The 26,390-nt window shown below is 39.7% G+C and overlaps 3 protein-coding genes across 3 annotated transcripts; all 3 read left to right on the top strand.

The window, feature by feature from the left end:
- The first annotated feature begins 168 nt into the window (after nucleotides 1–168).
- Nucleotides 169–26,390, top strand: LOC146521379 (V-set domain-containing T-cell activation inhibitor 1-like). The gene is made up of 4 exons (XM_085155322.1): nucleotides 169–573; nucleotides 2,425–2,784; nucleotides 3,023–3,590; nucleotides 24,861–26,390. Exons 1-3 carry the CDS (start codon nucleotides 504–506, stop codon nucleotides 3,181–3,183), a joined length of 591 nt encoding a protein of 196 aa, XP_085011448.1. The 5' UTR covers nucleotides 169–503; the 3' UTR covers nucleotides 3,184–3,590; nucleotides 24,861–26,390.
- On the top strand, nucleotides 8,384–12,847 carry LOC146521381 (uncharacterized). Its single transcript, XM_085155330.1, has 5 exons — nucleotides 8,384–9,178; nucleotides 9,265–9,441; nucleotides 9,582–9,674; nucleotides 10,652–10,736; nucleotides 11,584–12,847. The coding sequence occupies exons 1-5, from the start codon at nucleotides 8,971–8,973 to the stop codon at nucleotides 11,588–11,590; spliced, it is 570 nt and encodes a 189-aa protein (XP_085011456.1). The 5' UTR covers nucleotides 8,384–8,970; the 3' UTR covers nucleotides 11,591–12,847.
- Nucleotides 19,639–24,470, top strand: LOC146521380 (coxsackievirus and adenovirus receptor homolog). Its single transcript, XM_085155325.1, has 3 exons — nucleotides 19,639–21,903; nucleotides 23,164–23,520; nucleotides 23,759–24,470. The coding sequence occupies exons 1-3, from the start codon at nucleotides 21,834–21,836 to the stop codon at nucleotides 23,917–23,919; spliced, it is 588 nt and encodes a 195-aa protein (XP_085011451.1). The 5' UTR covers nucleotides 19,639–21,833; the 3' UTR covers nucleotides 23,920–24,470.

Here is a 26,390-nt window from a genome sequence, read left to right as displayed (position 1 = left end):
TGTGCAGCACGCAGGACAGACAGCGCACAATGTGCTTTGAAGTAGCAGCCAAGAAAGGTGTGATTTAAGTCTACGAACAGTGAACACCCGTAGTACAATATACATCTTTATACTGTGACGTCATTTTGAAGTCCTTTGGCTGATGATGGATGGTGAGAGAGGTTATGATTGTGTTGTTCTGTGGAGATCATTCAAGAACTGAACCTGTTAAACACTCAGACCTGCTTTAGATTTCACCGCTTTGGTTATGACGCACTTATTTATGGTCAACGTACAGCGCAGCGTAACATACGTCACTTTAATGCAACTTCCTTAAGAGATATCGAAAGTGTCGCGTTTGAACGAGTGGCTGAAAAACAAATGTTTCAGCTTTATTTAAACCTCAAAGTTAACCTCATGTAGGCAGTTTTACAACTTTAGTTTTGTTATTAACTGAAAATATCAACAGTCACCGATAGTTAGAACAAACTAAGAGTCAGATCAGCAGAAACAAAAACACGGAAATGTTTCCTGTAACTGCGTCGCTCTGCTCGACTTTGCTGTTTGTCGGTGTCTTCGTGTTTGTCTCTGCAGGTGAGGTTTATAAACCAAACGGTGTTTCCCTCTGAGATAAAGAGGAATAAACATCTTTTTACATGTTTACATGTTACTTCCCGATGTGACGGCATCACGAGGTCTGGTGGTGTCTTTGTGGATTTACCCGCTTGGTCAGCGATGCAACACTGAGACAAAGAAGTGTAATGTGTTTGTCTGTGTGATGTGTTGTAGTTCCAGGCGTCGGTATAGAGCCAGGGACAGATCTACAGAGGTGGCATGTGCCACAGTAAAATGATCTGTTGCCACCCCGAGTGCCACCGTAGTTTTGTATGTTACAATGTTGTCAGTTAAGGGGGAGCAAGAGACCACTCCATGCCACCTCTGTAGATCAGCCCCTGAGTTTTAAATAGTTGTATAAAAAATCAGAATCCTTGGTTACATTTTAAGGCATATTAAACATTGTAAAAGCTGCATGTGTGAAGAAATGGTTTAGATTTTGCCAGCCCATGTGATTTTCCATGCAACCCTAAGAACATTTCTCTAGATCCAGCCCTGTATACAGCTACAAAGCTTTTTGTTCAGTGTATACAAACAGCTGTAGCTCCATAAAGGCAGCATGCAGAGACTCACAGTGTCTTATAATGAGAGGCTGCTTTCTCTCACACATTATGTTCACTTATTATCAGCACATGTTTCACTGTATAAATGTTTTAACAAGACAGATCATTCTATTCATAACGAGCTCATTATTTACTGTATATAATGTTACAGACAGCATTGCTTTAACCGTCTGAAGTCTTTTAAAATGTTTTCCACAAACTCCTATTTTCTCCTGTTTTCACTGAGCTCATGTTCTGCAGCCTCAGTGTCTCCTCTTTATCCTCCCAGTGGTAACAGGTCACGCTCACTGATCCAGTTACTGCCATCCGTTGTAGCGTATAAACAATGCAGTTGAGTAAAAACAAGCATCATGAACATTGACTAACAAAATAAGTAAATAACCAAGAAGATAAAAATATACCTAGTCTATATATAGGTCTTGCTGAAGATGAAGTAATGACTTCCTTACTGGTTTCTTGGAGTAATTTTTGACCAGGATATGTCCTTCAATGGGCATATTAAACAAATATGAAGGACTGATTTCTTCTATTTAAAAAAAACATCTCTAAAATTAGAAATATCCTGTCTCAGAGTGATGCTGAAAAACTAGTTCATGCATTTATTACTTCCAGGCTGGACTACTGTAATTCAATATTATCAGAATGTCCTAAAAACAACCTGAAAAGCCTTCAGTTAATCCAATATGCTGCAGCAAGAGTCCTGACAGGGACTAGAACCCTGAGCCTGGTTCTACTGGAGGTGTCTTCCTGTTAAAAGGGAGTTTTTCCTTCCCACTGTCACCAAAGTGGTTGCTCATAGGGGGTCATATGATTGTTGGGTTTTTCTCTGTCTGTATTACTGTAGGGTCTACCTTACAATATAAAGCACCTTGAGGCGACTGTTGTTGTGATTTGGTGCTATATGAAATAAAATTGATTGAATTACTACAACACACTAATCCAGTTGCCACCATCAGTTGTAGCATGTAAACAATGCAGCTTAGAAAACACAAGCAATATAAAAAATGTTAATTAATTAAGTAACTGATTAGTGAGACAACAAAAATAAATAAAAATACACATTTGCTGCTGCAACAGGCCACACTGACAACACAGCACCATGGTAAGAAAAAGTATGAATGGTAAATTCTGATTGTCAAACCTGTGTGTACATGAGAGCTTAGTGCTTTCAGTCTTGTTTACATCCTCTCTCTGATTGGCTGCTGTAAAAGTGAGCAGTTGTACTTTGACCTTTAACCTCTCTGCTCTGTGTTGTTTCCACTTTCAGATCAGAAAAACATCACAGCTGAGCCTGGACAGGACGCCACTCTGACATGTCGAGCTCAAAACAGCAACAACATTATAGTTGTAGAGTGGAGCAAAGCTGACCTGGAAGATGAATATGTCTATATGTACCGAGATGAGGGGCCTGTACTTGAAGACCAGCATCCATATTTTATGAACCGGGTGGATCTGCAGGACAGACAGATGAAGGATGGAGACGTGTCTTTGATTCTGAAGAATGTGACGATTAATGACACTGGAAGATACGAGTGCCGTGTCTTTATGAGAGAAAGAAACCGCAGGAAGAGAGCTCATCTGAAGACTGACCCCATCAGCATCATCTACCTTCATGTTGATCCTCCAGGTGAGTGAGTAGAGTTGAGTGTGTGTGTGATCAGAGGTGAAGCTGCTTCCTGGTTGTTGATGTTTGTTTCTAAAGATGTTGTTGATGAGACTTTGTAGAAAGCAGCTGGTCTGAGTGATGTGATCAGAGTGCAGTAGATAATGTCTGACAGCAGTTTGAAGAGCAAATGGATTCTGTTCTGTTCTTCACTCATCACCTACCTGACAGCTGACACCTCACACCTGTTTCTCACCTGCAGGTCACACAGGAGGAGACAACAAAGATGAAGGTGGAGGGAAGGAGGATGGATCTGTTGGACTGATTGTTGGTCTGTCAGTTTCTGCTGTGCTTCTTGTTGCTGCTGTTGTTGGATTTTTGATCTACAGAAAACACGAACAACAGAGTCAGGATTCATACTAACCTCCTGGGTAATTGCAGCACACTTAAAATGTCTTTGAGTGTTTTCGGTGATGATGTTTGGTAAGAGAAGCATCACTACGGTAAAATGCAAAATGGAGTTCAACTGCCCAATATCCAAATTAAAAACCAAAGAGGTTGAGAACCAGGAGCTGCTGATCTATCAGCCTGAGACTGGCAGCAATTAAAAAAATAACACAGATATTGTTTAAAATCTGTGGGTTTAGACTCGACATGATAACATCCAAGGATAAATATTCATTTTTGTTCTCTAGTTTAATAAGATAAGATGCTGCCTATTAGATTAAGTTCAAAAGTTCAATTGTTAGTTTTTACCAGTAGTAAGATTAAGCTGTGCAACATCTTAAACAATGTTTCATTTCTTTATATTTTGCTATGAAAAGTGGTAGGTGCAGTTATTACTGGAAATACAGCAGATAAGGTGAAACCAGAGTTTGTTGCCTTTATTCTTCAGCACAGCCTGAACTCGCTCAGGCAGCCTTCCTGTAATTTCTTTAAGTAGTCTTCAGGAATAGTTCTCCAGGATATTCAAAGCTCTTCTTTGGATGTTTCTGGCTTTTGTACTGTTCTCTGTTAAGATGATTCCACACTGCTTAACTAATGTTGAGCTCTGGGCTCTGGGGAGGCCGATCCATGACTGATGGTTATGGTTTAGATTTACTGCAAATGCAGTGTGTTTGGGATCATTGTTATGCTTAATAATGACTTTATGAATTTATGACTTTGGAGGAGGGCTGAGGGTATAAGAATGTGAGAAACGCTCAGACACTTTGAGATCAGGCGGACACCCTCCCGCGCTCATGTCCCCTCTGGATGGTTTATGCTTAAAAGTGTTGTATGGAATAAAGAGAATTGTATGGAATAAAGAGATTGTTGATTGAGCATTTATACACCGAGTGTTGTCCTTCCTTCATCCCAAAGATGAAAGAATTGAGAATTTAACAGTTGTTGTTCTGGTTTATCTGCTGAAAATGGTTTTATTTGTGTATGTTTCTATTTCTTAAGAACATGACTTTCAGAAACAGGCCTGCTGCCTCTTCTTTTGTCCTCCTGTTGTCCAGTTTCCTCAGTAATTTTAAGGACACACTTCACATGATGCCAAGATATACCAGGTTTTTGGGTACTCAATTGTCTAGTGCAAATATATTACTGTATATCTATGAACCTGTGCTATTTCTGGAAACAAATTTTGTTTTTGTGACTGGTACTAATAACAAAGTGCCCAAGTTGTCTGTTGTGTTTAGACACACACTGGTTCAGCTGTGGAGCTGCTTGAGTGATTCATAGGTCACTGTTAAGTGTCTTAGCAAACAGAAAAAAATATCTTTGAAATTGTTCAGGTAAGAAGAATTGGACTGAAAATGAGTGAAGATTGTTTTGTGTGACAATCAAACAAATTCTCATATAGAGATCAGCTGTTACAGAGTAATTACAGGCACAGAACACAAACAATATGAAGCTCTGTGGATTATAGATTATAGATAATCTGTTAAATAATGTTCAGGATCAATTTGCTACCCGTAATTAAGTGATTATGAAATAGAGTTATAAAACCAAAGACAGAAATATTTTCCAAGTAGCTGCAGAGTCAGATGTTGCCTCTCTTATCTCTGAAGCGTTAACTTTTGAGTCTGTTAGTTACTTTAAATATGTCAAAAGTCGTTTACATATTGTTTATTTATTTTATTTTTTTATGTGAGTTTGCTTGTTTATTGTTAATAAAGCTTTGCAAACATCGTTACTAAATATTTTAGCCTTCATTGAATGTTTATGTTGCTTTTTCTGAGCTCTTGAACCTCCGAATGCAGATTTTATCTGAGCTGGAATCAGACTATAAAGAAAAAAAAAGATTTCCCAGGAAGTACAAACTTTACCAAGAATAACACTAAAATAATCCTGATTAATGCAGTAGACTGACAGATGAATCTCAAGTTTACATTTAGGTCCAAATATATTTGGACATTGACATGAATTTTGTTTTTTTGACATGCAGTCAAATGAGCTCTCAATGACGCTGAAACAAGCCATCCTTAAGATTTGAACACAGAAAAAAAAACATCTGAGAAATTGCTACAATATTAGGAATGGCAAAATCTACAGTTTGGTACATCCTGAGAAGGAAAGAAAGCTCTGGTGAGGAGGTAGGTGTGTTGATATCCAAATCTACCATAAAGAGAAGACTGCATGGAAGTAATTAAAAAGGGTTCACTGAAAGGTGCAAGCCACTCACAAGCCTCAAGAACAGGATGGCTAAATTGGACTTTGCTAAAAAAAAAAAAAAAAACCATGTAAAAAAATCAGCAAAGTTCTGGAAAAACATTCTTTGAACAGATGAAACCAAGATCAACCTCTGTGATAGCAAGAAAAAAGTATGGGGAAGGTGTGCAACTTTTCTTCTTCTCTTGCTCTTGGCGAAGGCGGTCGCACTTTTCTCCTCTCCTCCTCTCCCTTAGCTTCCCTGCTCTCCTCTTGTGTCCTTGTCTAGTCTCGTGTTTTTTGTATTACTTTTCCCTGGAACATTCTCTCACAGTCTGTTCTCTAAAACCTAAAAGAGAATTATGGATTTGATCAACTGGTCCCTAAATGCAATTGACACCCCTTTCTCAACGACAAGTTTGGGCTTGGTGAGCCTGACTGCTGAAGATATCTACCTATTCGGAACCATGATAACAGGGTTCTTGCTGATTGGAGCTGGCTTGGCCCTGAGTTATCGAAGAATTAAGGAAGCGGAACCGGCTGTTCAAACCCCCACAAGGCTGCCCGCTGGGATTGGAATGATGGGATGAGGCGTGAGTTTCTCAAAATGGGCTCATTAAGTGCAGCACGGATAAGATCTTGGAGAAGCTTACGGCTGCCGGGAATACTCAGAACAAGACCTCTGAGTGCAAACTGGATCACATCTTGGAAGCTCATTGCGGTCGTGAGTTCATTAATGCAGAAACTTTATGGAAAACACAAAACCCTCACTCACAGGTATACATACATATACAAATACTCGGCACTCACGCAACGTGGAGATAAACAGAAATGGACACTGTGCACACACTCACACTCCTCAAATATCCTCTATAGCCCAGGTCCAGGTACCTTCGTCCCCAGAGGAGCAATCCGCCCCTAGACCCAGGAGATGTTACAGTTTTTCCCTGGGCTGGAGTCAAGCAGACCGCCCCTGGTCCTGCAGCAGCAGAGAGGCCAAGCATCCCAGACCACGACCAGACAGCCAACTTCTCCTCCCACCCTCCCGCCCCAATCATCTACTAGAGCAGGTCATCTACTAATCACAAGGTTGGTGGTTTGATCCCTGCCTGCTCCAGTCTGTGCGCCTGTATCCTCGGGCAAGATACCAACCCCAAGTTCAGTTCCCCCAAGTTCTCCAGTGTGTCCATCAGACTTAAATAGAAACCACTGCAGAAAAAAGTGCCTAAATGTATGTTGATGACACAAGTTGTATGGGCTGGGGTCATCATTCACTCAGCTTTAATGTCACTCTGGGTTCTTGGCCAGCTTAGCGCTAGCATGTTGTCTGTGCAGGTGCTTGCAAAGAGCTGAAGTTGTGTTTGCAGCATAATGCAGTTGTTTCAGTCCTGGAAGCATTTTTTACCTCACCATCAGATACTTTTATGGAATAAAAATAAAACGTCCAGACTGCTCCACTATGTTGCTTATTCAGCACAGCAACTGAAATCAGCTGATTGCAACCAAAGCACATAAAGCGTATTTATTTGTTTGATGTTTCTGACTTGCGTAGAGAAACCTAAGGAACCTTTGTAACACAAATTATGACAGAATTGTAACTGTAATGTGATTATTAGATTTAGTAAAGTAACGTATTACTGACAAATATATTGTGATCACAGGTTACTTTGCATGTGTTGTGTTGATCAGCAGAGTACAGACTCTAAGCTGAAAATACTTTTTCTGCTGAATGTGATTTGTAAATATATTCACAGTACTCTGGAGTGTATGTCGACACACTGCTTATCACAGTTTCGTCATCATCTTAAGAACATATGTAAGTGAAGAGAATTTTTATCCACAGTTAAATTAAATGCAAATGCTCAACATATTAATTCTCTAAAAATCTGTGGAAGCATCACTGATGATCTGCTTGTATCCATGTTAGTGCATAAAGTCCTACATCTCCCTCTAGTGGCCATATATAAACCATGCGTGAGGATGGTGTTAATGTAAAATGTGAATCATAGTGTTCCAGTCAGTCATCAGTGTGTCTCTGCACAGCTGTAATTAAAATGTGTTCAGAGGGTCTCAGTGTCCAGTTCAGGTCCAGGTGTCAGATATACTGGATCATATTGAAACGGTGGTTATTTTTGTTTTTCAAACAGGTATTATGGTGTGATTATAGTTAGATTTCAAAATAACTTTATCAAGCATCGATAATATCATGAAGAAAAAAGTGAGTCCCCCACTCACTGTCTTTGAACCAATAGCAAAGCTGGTGCTCAGAGGAAGAGGGCGGGCTTTACTTGGTGTTAGTGAGAGAAATGAAAAAAAGCTCAAATGAGTGAGAAGGACGATGAAGGAAACATCTGTGCTGTGTCTGCTCTGTAAGTAGAATCTCTGTGTTTGTTTGAATTCTTGTATTTCACTTAACTTCACTTGTAATTCACTCATTATATAAATACAGCTGGACAGCAGATATGACTTTACTGGGTTATTTAAGTGTAACAGAGTGTTTGTACATAGTCACAGTATAAGCAGTACACATAAATATAATAAACCACCCATTATGTTCATATCTCAGGCACAACAATGATGTTTATGGGTCTGTTTGAAACGGGACATGTTTAGTTAACCAAAAGATTTCAATAAACACAGTTTTTATATTCGAATTATTAACTCCATTGGTAAAAATTGCAAAGAAAAATTAGTGCAATTATCATGTTTGTCTCTTGCAGATTACGGTTCAGTCAGGATATAGCTCTAATTTCTTGTAAGAATTATAAAAATTAAAACATTGTATATTGAAATGACCTGCAACAAATATATTTGTTTTCCATGATGTTGCTTTTTTAATATATTTCTTTAACATTTTGTTTTTTTGGAAGAGTTATAGTTGCCAGCTTGGCACTTGACTCTCATTTATAAAATTTATTTAATGTGAAAATATGAAGTCTTTTTTTTTAATAGAGGGCAACAGTGGTTGCAGTGGTTTGTGTGGAGTTGTTCTTTATGTTCAGCTCAAATCAACCTGAGTGTCGTTTCTCTTTAGTTCTGATCTCACTGCTGAGCTGCACAACAAACCAAGGTCAGTAACCTTCTTCTGTCACAGTTTAAACCTGAGAAATGCTCACTGATATGACCTGATTGGGTTCATGTTTCACAATGTAAAGTCTAACAGATCATCATTTTTCATTTTAACCCTCACAGCTCGTCTGACTGTGAGTCCCAGCAGCTCTCAGTTCTTTGAAGGAGACTTTGTGTCTCTGAGCTGTGAGGAGGATGACAGCTCTGCTGGATGGACTCTGAGGAGAAACACAAGCAAACAACTGAGGACTCAGTGCAGAGATGGATGGGGAAAACCAGCTGGTTCTTCCTGTAACATGAGCTACATCTTCCATTCTGACAGTGGAGTTTACTGGTGTGAGTCCAGAGAGGGTCCCATCAGTAACATGGTTAACCTGACAGTCACTGGTAAGCTGAGTGTGTGGAGTTAGTGTTGATGAAGCTGTGTGTAAATGGATGAAATGCTGTAGTTTGTCTCTGTGTTGAGGTGGATCAGTGATCCTGCAGAGTCCTGTCCTCCCTGTGATGGAGGGAGATGACGTCACTCTGCTCTGTAAAACAAAGACCACTCCCTCCAACCTCCCAGCTGCTTTCTATAAAGATGGCTCCCTCATCAGGAAGCAGCCTACAGGTCACATGACCATCCAGCATGTTTCCAGGTCTGATGAAGGCCTCTACAAGTGTGACATCAGCGGTCATGGAGAGTCTCCATCCAGCTGGATCACTGTCACAGGTGACACACTCACCTGTCTGTGTTTCTGCAGCTTTCAACATTCACAATGTGACGACAACTTAATGATTGTGTTTGCTTTATTTTAGACAAACACACCACCACACCTCCACCTACATCCACACCTCCACCTACATCCACCTCTCCTCCATCACTCTCTCCTCCTGTTCTCTCTGTGTTGTCATCTGTTGGATCAGTCTGTGTTGTGGTTCTACTGGTGTTACTGGTTCTGCTGGTGAGACGATGTGTTCACAGGAAACCTGAAGGTGAGACTCAGACTTCCTGATCTTTCGAATCATGTTTGATTTTTATTTAGTAGACTCAAGTTCAAATTCATTATGATCACAGTAACACATTTCTTAAATATAATCTCTGTTTTAGTCACTAAATTTATATTTTCGTTCAGCCGATCAAGAAGAAGCTGGAGACGATGACATCACAGTACACAATGTCATCAAAATATCAAATCACTCACAACAGCCAGTCACACGAAGAACAGGTAGATTTTTTTTCTTTATGGTGGGATCATCACTACTGAATATGTGGTTTGTTTAATCTTCTGAAGAACATGTGACATATTTCACCTCTATGTCGCAGAAGTATCACTTACATATGCAACAGTTATGATTGCTTCATATATGAAATGTATATTTGGTTCAAATGTGACACAACTGCAGTTTTCCTTTAGGCCCAATTTGACTTTAACTGATGGTGTCGGCTCAGACTCGTGTGTGTTGTGACTTTCTGGCCCACAAAACATTATCAGTGTTGTAAGTGAGCTGTAGGTGTTCAAAGCAGCTCTGACTGGACACACATGTGTTTGCTGTCTGATTTTAAGTACACGTTAGTTTACAGTTTATTGTCAATATGAAATGTACAAAGAGATCAATGTAGAAACAGACTGAAGGGACAAGATATCCTTATTATTACAACAAATATTTTGGAGTTCTTACAGTAATCAGTAATCAGCAACTTCCTGTTGTTGACTACAGTTCGTCTAACAGATGAACATTCTCACCACAGTGTTTACTGGTAATAATAGTGTTCATGTTGTGAGAACATCTTTGCTTTGTGCTCTGTGGTGAAGAGTGTCAGTCTGCAGTGGAAAACGTGTCAGCTTTGTGGTCGTCCACCTGCATCTTTCTCAGAAACAGCCTCCAGTTCTTTGTGGTCACTCAGTGTTTCTCAGCAGAGGTGTTAAGACGAGAAAAAAACTCAAAAACACAGTATCATTAAAGTTGTCATTACTGTAAAGTAATGCATTTTTGTGCAAACTAATAAGAACTAAAATCCACTGAGATCTCACAGAGGCTCAGTGCACGACAAATTTTCTGGTCTTCATGAGCTAAAAATCATTATTTTCTGTCTTTTTGATGCAAGATTACAAATTATAAAAATGTTTTAGCCATCTTTAGCTCCTGTGTAATAACATCTGAACTGTTGTACCTGCAGTGATTTCAATAGTTTACTCTGCAGACATTTATTCAGCTGTGGTCTACTCAGCAGTGAGAACTGAAGACGTCGGTTATGGACAAACAACCATCAGAACAAGGAGGCCCAGGTACAGCTGCTCTTCAGCCCAGTATCAAGACAAAATATGTAATAATAATAATAATAATGGATTGGATTTATATAGCGCTTTTCAAGGCACCCAAAGCGCTTTACAATGCCATTATTCATTCGCTCTCACATTCACACACTGGTGGAGGCAGCTACGGTTGTAGCTACAGCTGCCCTGGGGCAGACTGACAGAAGCGAGGCTGCCATATCGCGCCATCGGCCCCTCTGGTACTTTATACATTATTTATTCACTACTGATTTTTGTCCTTTAAATATTTTATCTCCCCCTCGCTGATAATGCAACATCTGCTTGCGTGCCTATTTTATGTTTTGGAGAGGCAAAGCGTGAAATAGACACAGTGGGTCACAGTGTCTATTACACGCTTTGCCTCTCCAAATATCAGGTTGGATCTTTAATGTTGGACACAGACAAGTTAGCTACTCACCCTGTTTCCAACTATCATCATCAAGTTAAGCTAACCAAACCACATCAGTGTATTCCAGGTGAAGTCAGAATTTGCAAGTTTCCAGTTTGAATTTTTATGTCAAATTTTGAACATGCAACAGCTTTTAAGCTTAAAAACATCTATTGGTCATTTTTCTAGCTCTACTTTGGTAATAAGAAAAAAAAATTATGTTTTCTTTCAATTCACTAACTTTACTGGTGTAACAAACTCATTTGTGTTTTTTGTGCATTTGTGTCCTCAAACCTCTGATATCCAGCAGTTTGTCAGTCTGAACGGGGACTGTGTGTGATGCAGAGAGGTGGAGATTGGAGTTCAATCAAGACCTCCAAAACTTGTGTAATCATGTTTCCTGTTGTTTGAACTGTGTGTGTTTGTGTTCAGAATTTAAACCAGAGCCAGATGTTGTCTACTCTTCACTGAAGTAGCCCACCAGTCCAACCACTGACATCCTGCTGCTGGTCTCTAACTGGTCCCCCCAGCACCTCAGACCAGAGGACATCCACAAAAGGATTAATAAAAATATTTGTGTATTTTTCTTTCTTTATTTTTCTTAATCACTTTTTTTTCTTGGAATTTTTTTATGGTTTTGTATTTTTCTGCAAAATCATTAATGCGATGCATTCATGGATTAGTACATACAAAGCAGTTTGTGGTAAGAGTTGGGTGCAGTTTATTGGCAGCAGCAGAAACTAGAAGATTTATGATTTCTAAATTCAGTATTAAATTTTTGTTATAAACTATGGAAGCATTGATTATTTGATTGGATTATTTGTTTGTATCCATGTTAATTTTTAAAGTCAACCATCCTCTCTAGTGGCCATATATATTTATAAACCTTGTATGGTGTTAATCTAAAATGAGAATCATAGTGTTCCAGTCAGTCATCAGTGTGTCTACACAGCTTTAGTTGTAATGTTGCAGTCTGAGGCAACATTGCTACAGATTACATCTGCATATCACATCTGTTTTGAAGTATATTATCATGGCCGTACATAATGACCATGAAATATTTAAGGGACTATAATCTTAGATTTAGTCCCTTAGTGGCAGTGTCGCCACATTGTTAAATTTTTGACACTGAATTAAATAAATGAAAAAGTAACAACAACATGTATAAAAAAATTAGGATGAGGGTAATCGAATAATGATCCAGTCAGTCATCAGTGTGTCTCTGAACAGTTCTAATTGTAATTTTCCAGTTTGAACTCATGGTGGTAGTGTTGTTATCCTGGATCAACAAGGTCGAAAGTAATAATATTCAGAGCTGATTATTATGTGTAACAGAAAAGATGGCTGATGAATAACGGCTGATTTGAAAAGATATGTGGAAGACAGTGTTTGTGACTCCAGTGTGTTGGAATAATTTGCAATTAGAGGCCACACATCAGATATGTTCCCTGGGGGAAATTGTACATCCTTTGTGTGGTGGTATTTGGCATTAGGGGCACAGATGTAGGTTTTATGAGGAAGCTACACAGCTTTACGACCGTGTGTGGTTGTTGGTTCTGATGGTCATGTCATGTGTTTTTTTCACTCTGTTTTTGTTGCTGCTTTTAAGATATACATAATAAATAAAGTGTTAAAAGTACTGGCCATGGCGGACCTCAGTTTGTTCATCACAACGAGTTGGAAATGACTTCTTTTTTTTTTTCACCCCCACCTGTCCCGTTTGGTTCTTTTGCCATCAGAATTATTGTCTAAAGGCGAATAAAGATGACCAACCAAATTTAACTTTAACTTACCAAATGGACCATCCCAACCTTGCCGTATTGGTTTATTTGATTTACTATTTGATCTATTTGATTATTTATTTTCACTTGGGACAGAAAAACAGCGGGGAAGAGGAATGGTGATAAAGGGCAAAAAAAGCAAAAACCAACAAAACAAACAGACAAAAAATACATATATGAATCACCTGGATCACCTGTTGAGAAAGTAAAGAGAGAGAACAAGCAGAAAAAAAGAGCAATATAATAAACAACATCATCATGATGATCTATGTGAATATAACAGTAAATACTAAATATTAAACATTATTGTGCAGCACGTAAGATCGACAGCGCACAGTGTGCTTTAAGGTAGGAGCCGAAAAGGGTGTAGTTTGTGTGTGTGAGCACCCGTGTGTACACCTGTGAGCATGGATGCGCTTGTATTTAACAGTTTCCTTCATGTAATGATCTGTTAGAGGGTGTGGGGAGCCACAGCCCCGTCCTCCAGGGTATGAAGCAGGTATGGAGGAGATCAAGACTCCAGACATCCAGAGGCCCCCAGAACACAAGAGACCAAGGAAGACCAACAGAGGGGCAACCGCACCACTGTCCCAGAAAGAGCTGAGGAGAGTCCCAGATGAGGGGTCACTCAGCAGCTGCGGAGCAGTAGCCAGAGGCGGTTGCAGTGACGTGCCCGTGAGCTCCGCCGGCAGCCAACTGTGCCAGAGTGACCGAGCCGCAGGCCAAATGGCCGGGGGCACCCCACCCCCGAAGTGGCCCGAGCGAGCCCCAGGCTCCAGGCCCCGATAAGCAGCCGCCAAGGAGTGAGCCGGTGTGTACCTGGACGCTCATCCCTGGACACAAAGAACCACCAACGCACCGATGTCTGAGGGAGTCTGCCACTGGCAGGGGAAGTGGTGGGGGGAGATAGGCCTCCAAACCTTGGAGGACCTGAGATGTCCCCAGAGAGGAGGCGTCTGATACCCAACCTGACATATAGACACAGACATACAGGCACACATGCTCTCATATCTCTCATATGCAAATACTCAGCACTCACCCAACATGGCGACAGACATAAATAGACACTGTACACACAATAACACTCCCCAAGCGTACTCTATACTCCAGGTCTAGGTACCCTTGCCCCTGGAGGGGGAAACTGCACCCAGACCCAGGTGGTGTTACCCTCTTCGCTGGGGTGGAGAGAAGCAGACTGCCTCGACTCGGCAGCAGCAGGGAGGCCCCACACTCCAGACCCCAGTCGGACGGCCAACTCCTCCTCCCATCCCCCCGGCCCCAACAGGCAACAGAGAACGGGGGGTGTGAAGACTCCAAACCTCCCTCCGCTCGCTCGTATGTAGTGTTGATGCATGTGTGTTCTAAGGCAGTGGTCCCCAACCCCTGGGCCTCGGACCAGTACCGGACCGCGAGAGTCCGGTACTGGTCTGAACTGGGCCCCGGATCGGGGATCAGTTCAGCAGCGCCGCCCGGCCCCACAGAGCCCGGGACAGCCCACCCGACCCCACAACAGAGAAAACTGCACCCACCCCATCATCCACTCATCTCAGACTACACAAGACAACAGACGCCCAGGCTGAGATCTTCCTCCACCCCTCCTATATCTCCCCCACCTGCAGAGTGAGTTCCTGGAGAGAGGAGACCTGCAAGATGTAACAGCCTCCCCAGCCCTACCAGTTGAAGAGCCCCCCCAGGTGGCTCAATGCACTGGCGGCGGTTGGAAATGACTTCAAATTCCCTAAAGTGGCTTTTTGGTGGTTGGATTGCTGCTGACGGTTTAATTATTGAGAGCAATGTTCCAGTTTAACCTCATGGTGACAGTGTTGTCTCATTGTTAGGTCTATAGTTTCTTATTAATTGTAATAGTTTCTTAAAGCTGCATTAAAGTTAAAAAAAAAAAAAAAAATAAATGATATCTTCCGTTAGATATAAAGTTGTTATGGATGTTTTTATCTGTGGTAAATTAAATTGAAAACTCTAACATGTATCCAATCATAACAATGACACAAAAACAATAAACTAAATAACCTAACTAATCCTAAAAAAGCAACAGAAATAGCTCGATTAGCTTATGACTGAAACACAATGAGCACACAAAAATTACACAGCAGATTTGCACTGACTGATCAGAAATATTTATTATGGTGATGATAGACAACATATATATTAACAAGAAAAGGAAAGCTGTCACTTGCCAGTGACTGTGATAAGGGTAACCGTAGATAATGGATGGATGGGAAAAAAACAATTATTATTCAATTCAATTCAATTCAATTTTATTTATATAGCGCCAAATCACAACAAATGTCGCCTCAAGGCGCTTCATAGATACAGAGAAAAGCCCAACAATCATATGACCCCCTATGAGCAGCACTTTGGCGACAGTGGGAAGGAAAAACTCCCTTTTAACAGGAAGAAACCTCCGGCAGAACCAGGCTCAGGGAGGGGCGGCCATCTGCTGCGACCGGTTGGGGTGAGAGAAGGAAGACAGGATAAAAGACATGCTGTGGAAGAGAGACAGAGGTTAATAACAGATATGATTCAATACAGAGAGGTCTGTTAATACATAGTGAGTGAGAAAGGTGACTGGAAAGGAAAAACTCAATGCATCATGGGAATCCCCCGGCAGCCTACATCTATTGCAGCATAACTAAGGGAGGATTCAGGGTCACCTGGTCCAGCCCTAACTATATGCTTTAGCAAAAAGGAAAGTTTTAAGCCTAATCTTAAAAGTAGAGATAGTGTCTGTCTCCCGAATCCAAAGTGGAAGCTGGTTCCACAGAAGAGGGGCCTGAAAACTGAAGGCTCTCCCTCCCATTCTACTTTTAAATACTCTAGGAACAACAAGTAGGCCTGCAGAGCGGGAGCGAAGTGCTCTAATAGGGTGATATGGTACCACAAGGTCATTAAGATAAGATGGGGCCTGATTATTTAAGACCTTGTATGTGAGGAGCAGGATTTTGAATTCAATTCTGGATTTAACAGGAAGCCAATGAAGGGAAGCCAAAACAGGAGAAATATGCTCTCTCTTTCTAGTCCCTGTCAGTACTCTTGCTGCAGCATTTTGGATTAACTGAAGGCTTTTCAGTGAGTTTTTTGGACATCCTGATAATAATGAATTGCAGTAGTCCAGCCTGGAAGTAATAAATGCATGAACTAGTTTTTCAGCATCACTCTGAGACAGGATATTTCTAATTTTAGAGATGTTGCGCAAATGGAAGAACGCAGTCTTACATATTTGTTTAATATGTGCGTTGAAGGACATATCCTGGTCAAAAATGACTCCAAGGTTCCTCACAGTGTTACTGGAGGCCAAGGTAATGCCATCCAGAGTAAGAATCTGGTTAGATACCATATTTCTAAGCTTTTCAGCGCCGAGTACAATGACCTCAGTTTTATCTGAGTTAAGAAGCAGAAAGTTAGTGGCCATCCAAGTCTTTATGTCTTTAAGACATTCCTGCAGTTTAACTAATTGGTGTGTGTTATCTGGCTTCATGGACAGATAGAGCTGGGTGTCATCTGCATAGCAGTGAAAATGTATGCTATGTCTTCTAATGATGCTGCCTAGGGGAAGCATGTATAATGTAAACAGAATTGGTCCTAGCACTGAACCCTGTGGAACTCCATAATTAACCTCAGTGTGTGAAGAGGACTCTCCATTTACATGCACAAATTGGAGTCTATTAGATAGATATGATATTAGACAAATTATTATTATTATCACTATCATCATTTTCTCAACAAAAGTCCATCTCACCAGAAGCAGAAGTATCTCGGCTATAGTAAGGTCTCCTCTAGGTGCAGCTGTTAAGTTCAACTTTTTTTTCTTTTTTTCTTTTATGGCGTAATAAAAAAATCCCAAACTTTCTTTTGCCACTTGCAACAATTGTGGTCACCACAGATTGGTCAGGAAAAAACAGAAATGAATAAATAAAATATTATTTCTAAAGTCACTGGAATTATGAAAACTGCTGGAAAAATGTTCATGTATTCATTACTTAATTTGTCTAATTTGTCTCTATGGTCACACGCAGCGTCGACCGTCCACCAGAGGGTGCTGTTGAACCTGCAGCGTCACAGCTTCTTACAGCCGTCAGCACAAGTGTTAAAAACCAACACTGTCCCTATCGTGAACTGGCTGTGTGGAGGCAGATGAGGACCCAAACGCAAAACTCACGGAGACAAAAAGCTGAACTCAAAATCACTGCTTTATTGCAGGCTTCACAAAGAAACAGAACTAAACTGGGAATGCTAACTGAGGACCGAGGGAACACAAAAAAGCACACAGGTTTGGGGAGGTGAAGACAACACGACACTGAACTGAGGGAGACATGCACATAAATACACAGAGGTTTAACAAGGGAAGTGGGAGCACACGGGGAACACAGCTGACACAGATAATCGTAGCAAGACACGGCAGGAGTAACACAACATGACACATACTGACGAGAGACTGTCAAAGGAAAACAGGAAGTACACAGAGGCTCAGAGAGGAGGAGAGAGAGCACAGACATAACGGGCTGGGGAAAACATCTAATGAAACACAAGGAGGGGAAACGAGGGCTCACAGATACACAGAGGGGCACACAGGGTCAAATAAGGAACATCTTTAACAGAACCTAGGAACCACGGCATAAGGAACAAAATACAAACATACAAGAAAACTAAGAATGCTGGGTCAACATGGCCCAGGACCATGACAGTCCCTGCTTAACACACATTGTTTGATGACCACAAACAGTTTCTTTTCTTTTTTACTCACCAACCAGGTCAGACAAAGGAAGTGAATATTTAATTGTTCCTCTCGGTCAAACTTTGTTCCTCCCCATTAATCTTTTGTTTTTTCATCATGCGTTCTGTTGTCTTTAAAGTCGTATTTCTGTCTCTGTAAGCGACTTAGTGGAATAAACAGGGAAAGAAGCGACCGACACACTCGGAGGGGTTTGAGGTATGAAATCTGTTTTTTCTCTATAAATCTGACATAAAGTTGACGGTAGTTGCTGATGTTATTTAGGTCCATCATTTAATAATTTAGTTTCATCCTATAAAAGCAAAGGATCACCATATTTGGGGTCTTTATGTATTTAGTTTGCACAGTTTGAAGTTTTTAAAGTTATCAAAATATAAATTAACATGAAAAAAAATAGTAAAAAAGATTAGTTGAAGTTTAGTGAATTTCACTTGAGTAAATGTAGTTAGTTACTGATGGGTGTTAATTTTGTTTTTAATGAAACACATACTGGTAAATGATTGATGCTGGATCTCAGTCCTACATTACATAACGATAATACATTCGCCTCTGTCAGTGCGCCCCAGGGTGGCTGTGGCTACAATGTAGCTGCCATCAAAAGTGTGTGAATGGGTGGATGACTGGTTGTGTAAAGCGCTTTGGGGTCCTTAGGGACTAGTAAAGCGCTATATAAATTCAGGCCATTTACCATTTTACATAAACCATGCTCGTGTAATTGTTTTATAATGTTTCAAACTGTTTGGATTGATGAGACAAACTGAGCTGACCACAGCTATGTTAGCTCTAATAAGAAGCTTTGATATAAAATCACTTCACAGTCAGAAATTTCATGAACACAAAACAACAAGGAGAGAAAAGTCAGGTTTGTTTTTAGTGTTAATAAATGTACTTTACTGTACACACCACAGGTCATGTCATTGATTCACAGGGTCAATCTGTACCAATGACAAACACACATTACTGAACCAGTTTGACCAGGATGTTGACACAAACACAGATCTGCTGAGGATCCAGTGATTAATTAAATCATTAAATTAATGATTTTTAAACCATTTCAAAGCACTTCATGAGGGAGGTGTGACACTCTTTGTGAGTCACGTCTCCACAACCACAAAGCTGATTTCACGGATCCTTTAAAACGTTTCTGAGCAAACTGATCATATTTTCAGTATTTGGAAACAGAAAAATGTGCTTCTGTGGTTTCCTTCTTTTACTTTTCAACAAATTTATAGCTTTATTAAGATTTTTACACAAAAATAAACTGATTCTGAAGAGATCGAGAGGGACTTTGTTCAGATGAAGGTAAAAACACAATCAGGTGTGATGGTTTTATTGCTGCTTTGAGTAGGTGATCAACTTTATTTATAATGTCAGCTTTTCAACTTTTAGTTAAAGGCAGGTTTTCAAATAATATCTCACATCAGGTTTATTTATATATAGTTTGTGTAGTTTTACCTGCAAATTCAAGTTCTTGTTTTATTCGTGACCTAACATGTTACATGTTACTTTTATTCATTAGACTGAGCTGATCTAAATTCATAAACAGAGTGTTGCGAGTTTGTCTCTGCACATCTACCTGTTTAATTGAAACATGTTCTCTTCCTGTTACTTTGTATATGTGGCAACATTTCCTCACATATGTTTACTTAGAGGTGGAGATGTTGGTGTCACACAGGTGATGGGTGTGTTGTGTAAAACAGGATGACACACAAGGATGTACGGGTTAGTTTGATCTGTGGCTGTTTGCTAAGGAGGTCACTTTAACCACAGACTTTGAGCTTTCAACTTGCTATATTTTATGTTTTTGATTTTTAATTTTTGAATAATAATAATAATTGTTTTTGTTTCTTTTTACTTTCTCTTTTTTATCTTTCTGTGGATAACTTTAATTTCTCCATCATGATGATCAGAAGAGTGTTTGAGGGTTTCAGGGATCCTTCAGAACAACAGTAAGTGTTTAAAATGACGTCTTTCAGTCTTTTAGGTAATCTGACAGGTTGACTGAAGTCTGTATACTTCAGTGGATTAACAGATTGTTCATGTTAATTGATCTGAACCAGGATTAAAGCTTCACTTTAATTCTGCCTGACTCGGGGGCTGCCACAGTCCCCTCTGAGGCCTTCCCTAAACTCCAGCCTCAATTCATCTTCAATCCGTCTGCCATTATCTACTGTCAAACCTTAAATGAGGATGTGGTCCAGCTAGCAAATAAATGATTATACAGAAAAATCAGCTGATTTTGAAGAGTTCAGGTGGGAGGAGCTCAGAGATTTTCTGTAGAGCAGCTCTGTGCGAGTGTGTTTTAAGAAGCTTTATATAGAGATTGATTTCTATTCATTACTATTTTAGTTTCTGTGTCTTGAGTACCAGATCAGCCTGATTTATCCTTAAATTTGAGGTATAGTTTGGAATAATACCTTACATCAGGTTTATAATAATGGATTGCATTGATATAGCGCTTCACAATTCCACTATTCATTAACTCTCACATTCACACACTGGTGGAGACAAGCTACAGTTGTACCCACAGCTGGGTTTATTTATATAAAGTATTTGAAGTATTACCTGCAAATTGTTCTTGCTGTATTTGTGTCCAAACAATTTCTATAGGAAGTCATAATCTTTTACTTTTATTCGTTAGACTGAGCTGCTCTAAATTCATAAACAGAGTGGAGTGGGAAGTTGTCTCTGCACATTTACCTGTGTAATTGAAAAAGCTTCCATTGTTTGTTACTTCTCTGTTTCTTTCTTTCTCTAACACAGAGCTGCTGAAGATCAGAGGATTAATTAAATGATTAAATTAATCACCACGACCACAAAATTGTCTCTTTTCTTTTCTTTTTTTAAAGAAATGCATGGATTGATTACATTTTTGTACAAAAAGTTAGATGATTAGGAATGATGATGAGGAAGTCAGGTGGGAGAATGTCAGTGATTAATGACTCTGACAGAAACGTTGCACAGATGAAGGTAAAACAGTATCGGATATAAACACTGTGTGTTTTAAGAAGCTTTTGTTGGAGATTCATTTATAAAGTATTTCTTGTTTTGCAGTTTGAGTAAACAATCAGCTTGATTTTTGACTTCTGCTTTCTATCTTTTCATTTAATGAATCATCTGAAATTATATGTCGTAACATTTGTTTATTTTTAGTTTGAGTAATATTAACAATAATTTGTCCTCATTTGTTTTGCACCTAAACACCTTTTAGAGGAAATCACAACCTTTTACTTTTATTGATTAGACTGAGCTGATCTAATATCATAAACTGAGTGGAGTGGGAAGTTGTCTCTGCACATTGATTTATTGCAACACTTCACTTCTTTGTTACTTCTCTGTTTCTTTGTATATGTAGCTGTTTGTCACATGTGTGTACTTAGATTTGGAGAAGATAGGAATGTGGTTGCTAAGGTGTTGCTATGTGCACTGATGTCACACAGGTGAAGGGTGTGTTGTACCAAACAGGATGACACACGGATGTGTGGGTTAGTTTGATCTGTGGCTCTGTGGTACAGAGGTCACTTTATACACAGACTTTAAACTGGCTACATTTTATTGTTTGATTTCATAACTTTTTATTTAAACTTTTTTTTATTAAGTGGAATAATTCTTCAATATGTCTATTTTTACATACTGAAAAAGATGACACTGAACTCAGATGTCATGGCTGTGGCAGCAGTTGTGTGGTGTAGTGAAAATGAGGACCCAAAAGGCTGCCACTGGCTGTGATACGAGTGAGCTTTCTTACAGACGGTGTATGCAACAAAAGAAACGGGCAAAACCTAAACTGGAAGCAACTAATGATGATGAGAGGTTATGTTTGTGTTGTTCTGTGGAGATCATTCAAGAACTGAACCTGTTAAACACTCAGACCTGCTTTAGATTTCACCGCTTTGGTTATGACGCACTTATTCATGGTCGTCCTACAGCGCAGCGTAACATACGTCACTTTAATGCTACTTCCTTAAGATATCGAAAGTGTGGCGTTTGAACCTGTGGCTGAAAAACAAATGTTTCAGCTTTATTTAAACCTCAAAGTTAACCTCATGTAGGCAGTTTTAAAACTTTAGTTTTGTTATTAACTGAAAATATCAACAGACTCGGACTTTTAAAACAAACTAAGAGTCAGATCAGCAGAAACAAAAACGGAAATGTTTCCTGTAACTGCGTCGCTCTGCTCGACTTTGCTGTTTGTTGGTGTCTTCGTGTTTGTCTCTGCAGGTGAGGTTTATAAACCAAACGGTGTTTCCCTCTGAGATGAAGAGGAAGAAACATCAGTCTGGTTTACAAGTTACTTCCCAAACAATTAGTTTTATATTGAATCTGTTTGTGTGAAGGCATCACGAGGTCTGGTGGTGTCTGTGGATTTACCCGCTTGGCCAGCAGTGTTGTTTCCAGCACTGAGACAAAGAAGTGTAATGTGTGTGTCAGTGTGATGTGTTGTAGTTTCAGGAGTTAGTATAGAGCCAGGGGCATGCCACCTCTGTAGATCAGCCCCTGAGTTTTAAATAGTTGTATAAAAAATCTGAATCCTTGTCTACATTTTAAGCATATTACATATTGTAAAAGCTGCATGTGTAAAGAAATGGTTTAGATTTTGCCACCCTAAGAACATTTCGTTACATCCAGCCCTGTATGCAGCTACAAAGCTTTTAGTTCAGTGTATACAAACAGCTGTAGCTCCATAAAGGCAGCATGCAGAGACTCAGTGTCTTATAATGAGAGGCTGCTTTCTCTCACACTTTATGGTCACTTATTATCAGCACTTTTCACTGTATAAATGTTTATATAACACAGCTACTGCCCCTGATAATGAGCCCTTTATTTATTGTAGATGATGTTAAAATCAGCACTGCTTTAACCATCAAAGATGAGAAGTAACTCTAAACCTGTCAAAATATAAGATTTCTGGATTTTTTCCGACAGTTTTATCAAACTCTCGGTAGTAAGGAGACGATAAAGTTCTGAGACAATTAATTTTAAGTTTTCAACTGGAACAATCTTTGGTGTCATCAGAAGTGGATTAATGTCAGATGTGTTGTGCAGTGGTACTTTATGCATTAGCTGCATTTCCCCCCTTTGTCTTCATCCTCTCAGAAATAGCGCAGCGCTATGAAATGGTACTGATTGTCAAACCTGTTTGTGTGAGCTGTCTGAGCTTCACTCTGATTGGCTGCTGTAGAAGTGAACAGTTGCACTTTAACCTTCAACCTCTTTGCTCTGTTTTTTTTTTCTTCGCCTCTGTCAGTGCGCACCAGGGCAGCTGTGGCTACAATGTAGCCATCACCAGTTTGTGAATGTGAATGGGTGGATGACTGAATCTGGAATGCACTTTGGGGTCCTTAGGGACGAAGTAAAGCACTATGCAATGTTCTTATGTTTCAGGTACATGGGCCAGACGTGGCCGTCAAAAAGGCCAGGTGGGTCTGGTACCAGGTAGTTTCTTGAGCACTTTACCACACATTTACCATTTTCTTTCAGACCAGAAAACCATCAGAGCTGAGTCTGGGCAGGACGTCGCTCTGACATGTCGAGCTCCAAACAACAACATCGTCATTGTTTTAGAGTGGAGCAGAGCTGACCTGGAAGATGAATATGTGCTTTTTTATCGGAATGAGCAGTTGGATCCAGCCAACCAGCATCCATCTTTTAAGAACCGGGTGGATCTGCAGGACAGACAGATGAAGGATGGAGACGTGTCTTTGATTCTGAAGAATGTGACGATAAATGACACTGGAACATACGAGTGTCGTGTTGAGACAGTGACAAAACGCAGGAAGAGAGCCAGTTTAGATACTAATCCCATCAGTATCATCAGCCTGAGAGTTGATCCTCCAGGTGAGTGAGTAGAGTTGAGTGTGTGTGTGATCAGAGGTGAAGCTGCTTCCTGGTTGTTGATGTTTGTTTCTAAAGATGTTGTTGATGAGACTTTGTAGAAAGCAGCTGGTCTGAGTGATGTGATCAGAGTGCAGTAGATAATGTCTGACAGCAGTTTGAAGAGGAAATGGATTCTGTTCTGTTCTTCACTCATCACCTACCTGACAGCTGACACCTCACACCTGTTTCTCACCTGCAGGTCAGACAGGAGGAGACAACAAAGATGAAGGTGGAGGGAAGGAGGATGTATCTGTTGGGCTGATTGTTGGTCTGTCAGTTTCTGCTGTGCTTCTTGTTGCTGCTGTTGTTGGTTTTTGGATCTACAGAAAACATAAACCGCAGAGTCAGGATCCACACTAACCTCCTGAGTAATTGCAGCACACTTGAAATGTCTTTGAGTGTTTTCAGTGATGATGATGTTTGGTAAGAGAAGCATCACTACGGTAAAATGCAAAATGGAGTTCAACTGCCCAATATCCAAATTTAAAAAAGAAATACAAGCAGGTTGAGAACCAGGAGCTGCTGATCTGTCGGCCTGAGACTGGCAGAGATTTATTAAAACAGACATAATCTTTAATATCACTGAGACTGAACTTCTAGCTTTGTTTTTAATTCAGTAGGTCAATAACATAAGATGCTATATATCATATGTTTAAAATGTTAAAGCCTACACTGTTTTAGTAAGTGTAAGAATATATTTGGCTTACGGCATTTTGTAAATTTGTAAATAATAATAATACTTAGCAGTAATGGTAGTAGAAAAGTACCGCACAGCATCTCCACCACTGGTCTTATATTTTGCTAAGAAATTTGGAGTTCTGATCTACAGAAAACGTAACAAAAACAACCGAGTCAGGTTTCATTCATATTAAATGGAGCATATATATATATATATATATATATATATATATTTAGATAACAGTGAAGCAAATAATTAGGAGAAAGTAAAAAAGACAAAGACAAAAGAGATTGAGCAGCTGATCTTTCTGCCTGAGACTGGCAACGATTAAAACAATAACACAGATATTCTTTAAAATCTGTGGGTTTAGACTCTACATGATGACGTCCTGCAAGAATAAACATTCATTTTATTCTCTAGGTTAATAAGATAAGATGCTGCCTATTAGATTAAGTTTAAGATTTTACGCCTACAACATTTTACATGTAATTTATTTTGACCTTTGAGCAGGTTTTTGTAAAACTATAAATAATAATAATAATTGTTAGTTTATAGCAGATTATGCTGTGCAACATCTTAAACCAAGTTTTATTTCTTCATATTTTGCTATGAAAAGTGGAAGTAGGTGCAGCTATATACTGAAACAAGCATAATGTAAATACAGCAGATAAGGTGAAACCAGAGTTTGTACAGTTCTAATAAGCTGAAAGTTTGTATTTAGTATGACTGCCTTTATTCTTCAGCACAGCCTGAACTCGCTCAGGCAGCTTTCCTGTATTTGTTTGAGTAGTCTTCAGGAATAGTTCTCCAGGATATTCAGAGCTTTTCTTTGGATGTTTCTGCCTTTTGTTCCGTTCTCTGTCAAAATGATCCCACACTGCTTAACTAATGTTGAGCTGTGGGAGGCCGATCCATGACTGATTCAGTTACTGCATTTGCAGTGTGTTTGAGATCATTGTTATGCTGAGTAATGAATTTGTTTCCAGTCAGGTTCATTCTAGATGTTGTATTGCATCGTGGATCAAATAATCTAATGTTTATTCAATCATTATTCCATCAGTTTTAACAACACAGCTACTACTCCAACACTACTGGCTGAAATGCAGCTTCAAACCTTGACAGACTCCATCCTGTTTTCCAATTGAAGAGATGAATATTTAAACCAAAACTTTCAAATGTGGATTGTGATGAGACTTCAGCGCCCAGTAAATGAATCAGCTGAAGGTCCAGATGCATCTCAGGTCTTCTGTCAGGTCTTTGCTGGGTTTGGGACGATGGGGCGATCATGGCTCAAGATCGTGGCTCAAGAGTTGGGAGTTCGCCTTGTAATGGGAAGGTTGCCGGTTTGAGCCCCGGCTCGGACAGTCTCGGTCGTTGTGTCCTGTCAGGTCTTTGCTGGAATTGTTTCTGGTTCTTAAGTACGTGGCTTTCAGAAACAGGCTGCCTCTTCTTTTGTCCTCCTGTTGTCCAGTTTCCTCAATAATTTTAAGGACACACTTCACATCATGCTGAGATCTGCCAAGTTTTTAGCTAACAGCTTTTTGGGAATCCGTTTGCTGGTGCAAATATATTACTTTATGCCTATAAAACTGTTATTTTTGGTAACAAACTGTGTTTTTTTTGACTGGCTACTAATAACAAAGTGCCTAAGTTGTCTGTTATGTTCAGACACAATACTGGTTCAGCTGTGAAGTTGCATGAACGATTGTCACCGTTAAATGTCTTGCCAAACAAGAAAAAAAAAATCTCTCTGAAATGGTTCAGGTAGAAGAACTGGACTGCAGGAAATAAGTGAAAGTTATTTGTGACAAGCAAACTAATCCTCGTATAGAAATCAGCTGTTACAGAGTAATTACAGACACAGAACACAAACAATATGAAGCTCTGTGGATTATAGACGATAGATAATCTGTTAAATAATGTTCAGGATCAATTTTCTAATTAAGTGATTAGGAAACTGGGTTATAAAACCAAAGACAGAAATATTTTCCAAGTAGCTGCAGAGTCAGATGTTGCCTCTCTTATCTCTGAAGCTTTAACTTTTGAGTCTGTTTGTTACTTTAAATATTCCAAAACTTGTTTACATATTGTTTATTTATTTCACTTTTGCCTTTTTTGTTTGTTTATTCCTAATAAAGTTTATCAAACATTG

The sequence above is a fragment of the Neolamprologus multifasciatus genome, chromosome 3 (assembly GCF_963576455.1).
Source record: "Neolamprologus multifasciatus chromosome 3, fNeoMul1.2, whole genome shotgun sequence".
Classification (NCBI taxonomy): Eukaryota; Metazoa; Chordata; class Actinopteri; order Cichliformes; family Cichlidae; genus Neolamprologus; species Neolamprologus multifasciatus.
Note: the sequence above shows the minus strand (reverse complement) of the source record. Positions and strands in the feature narration are given on the sequence as shown.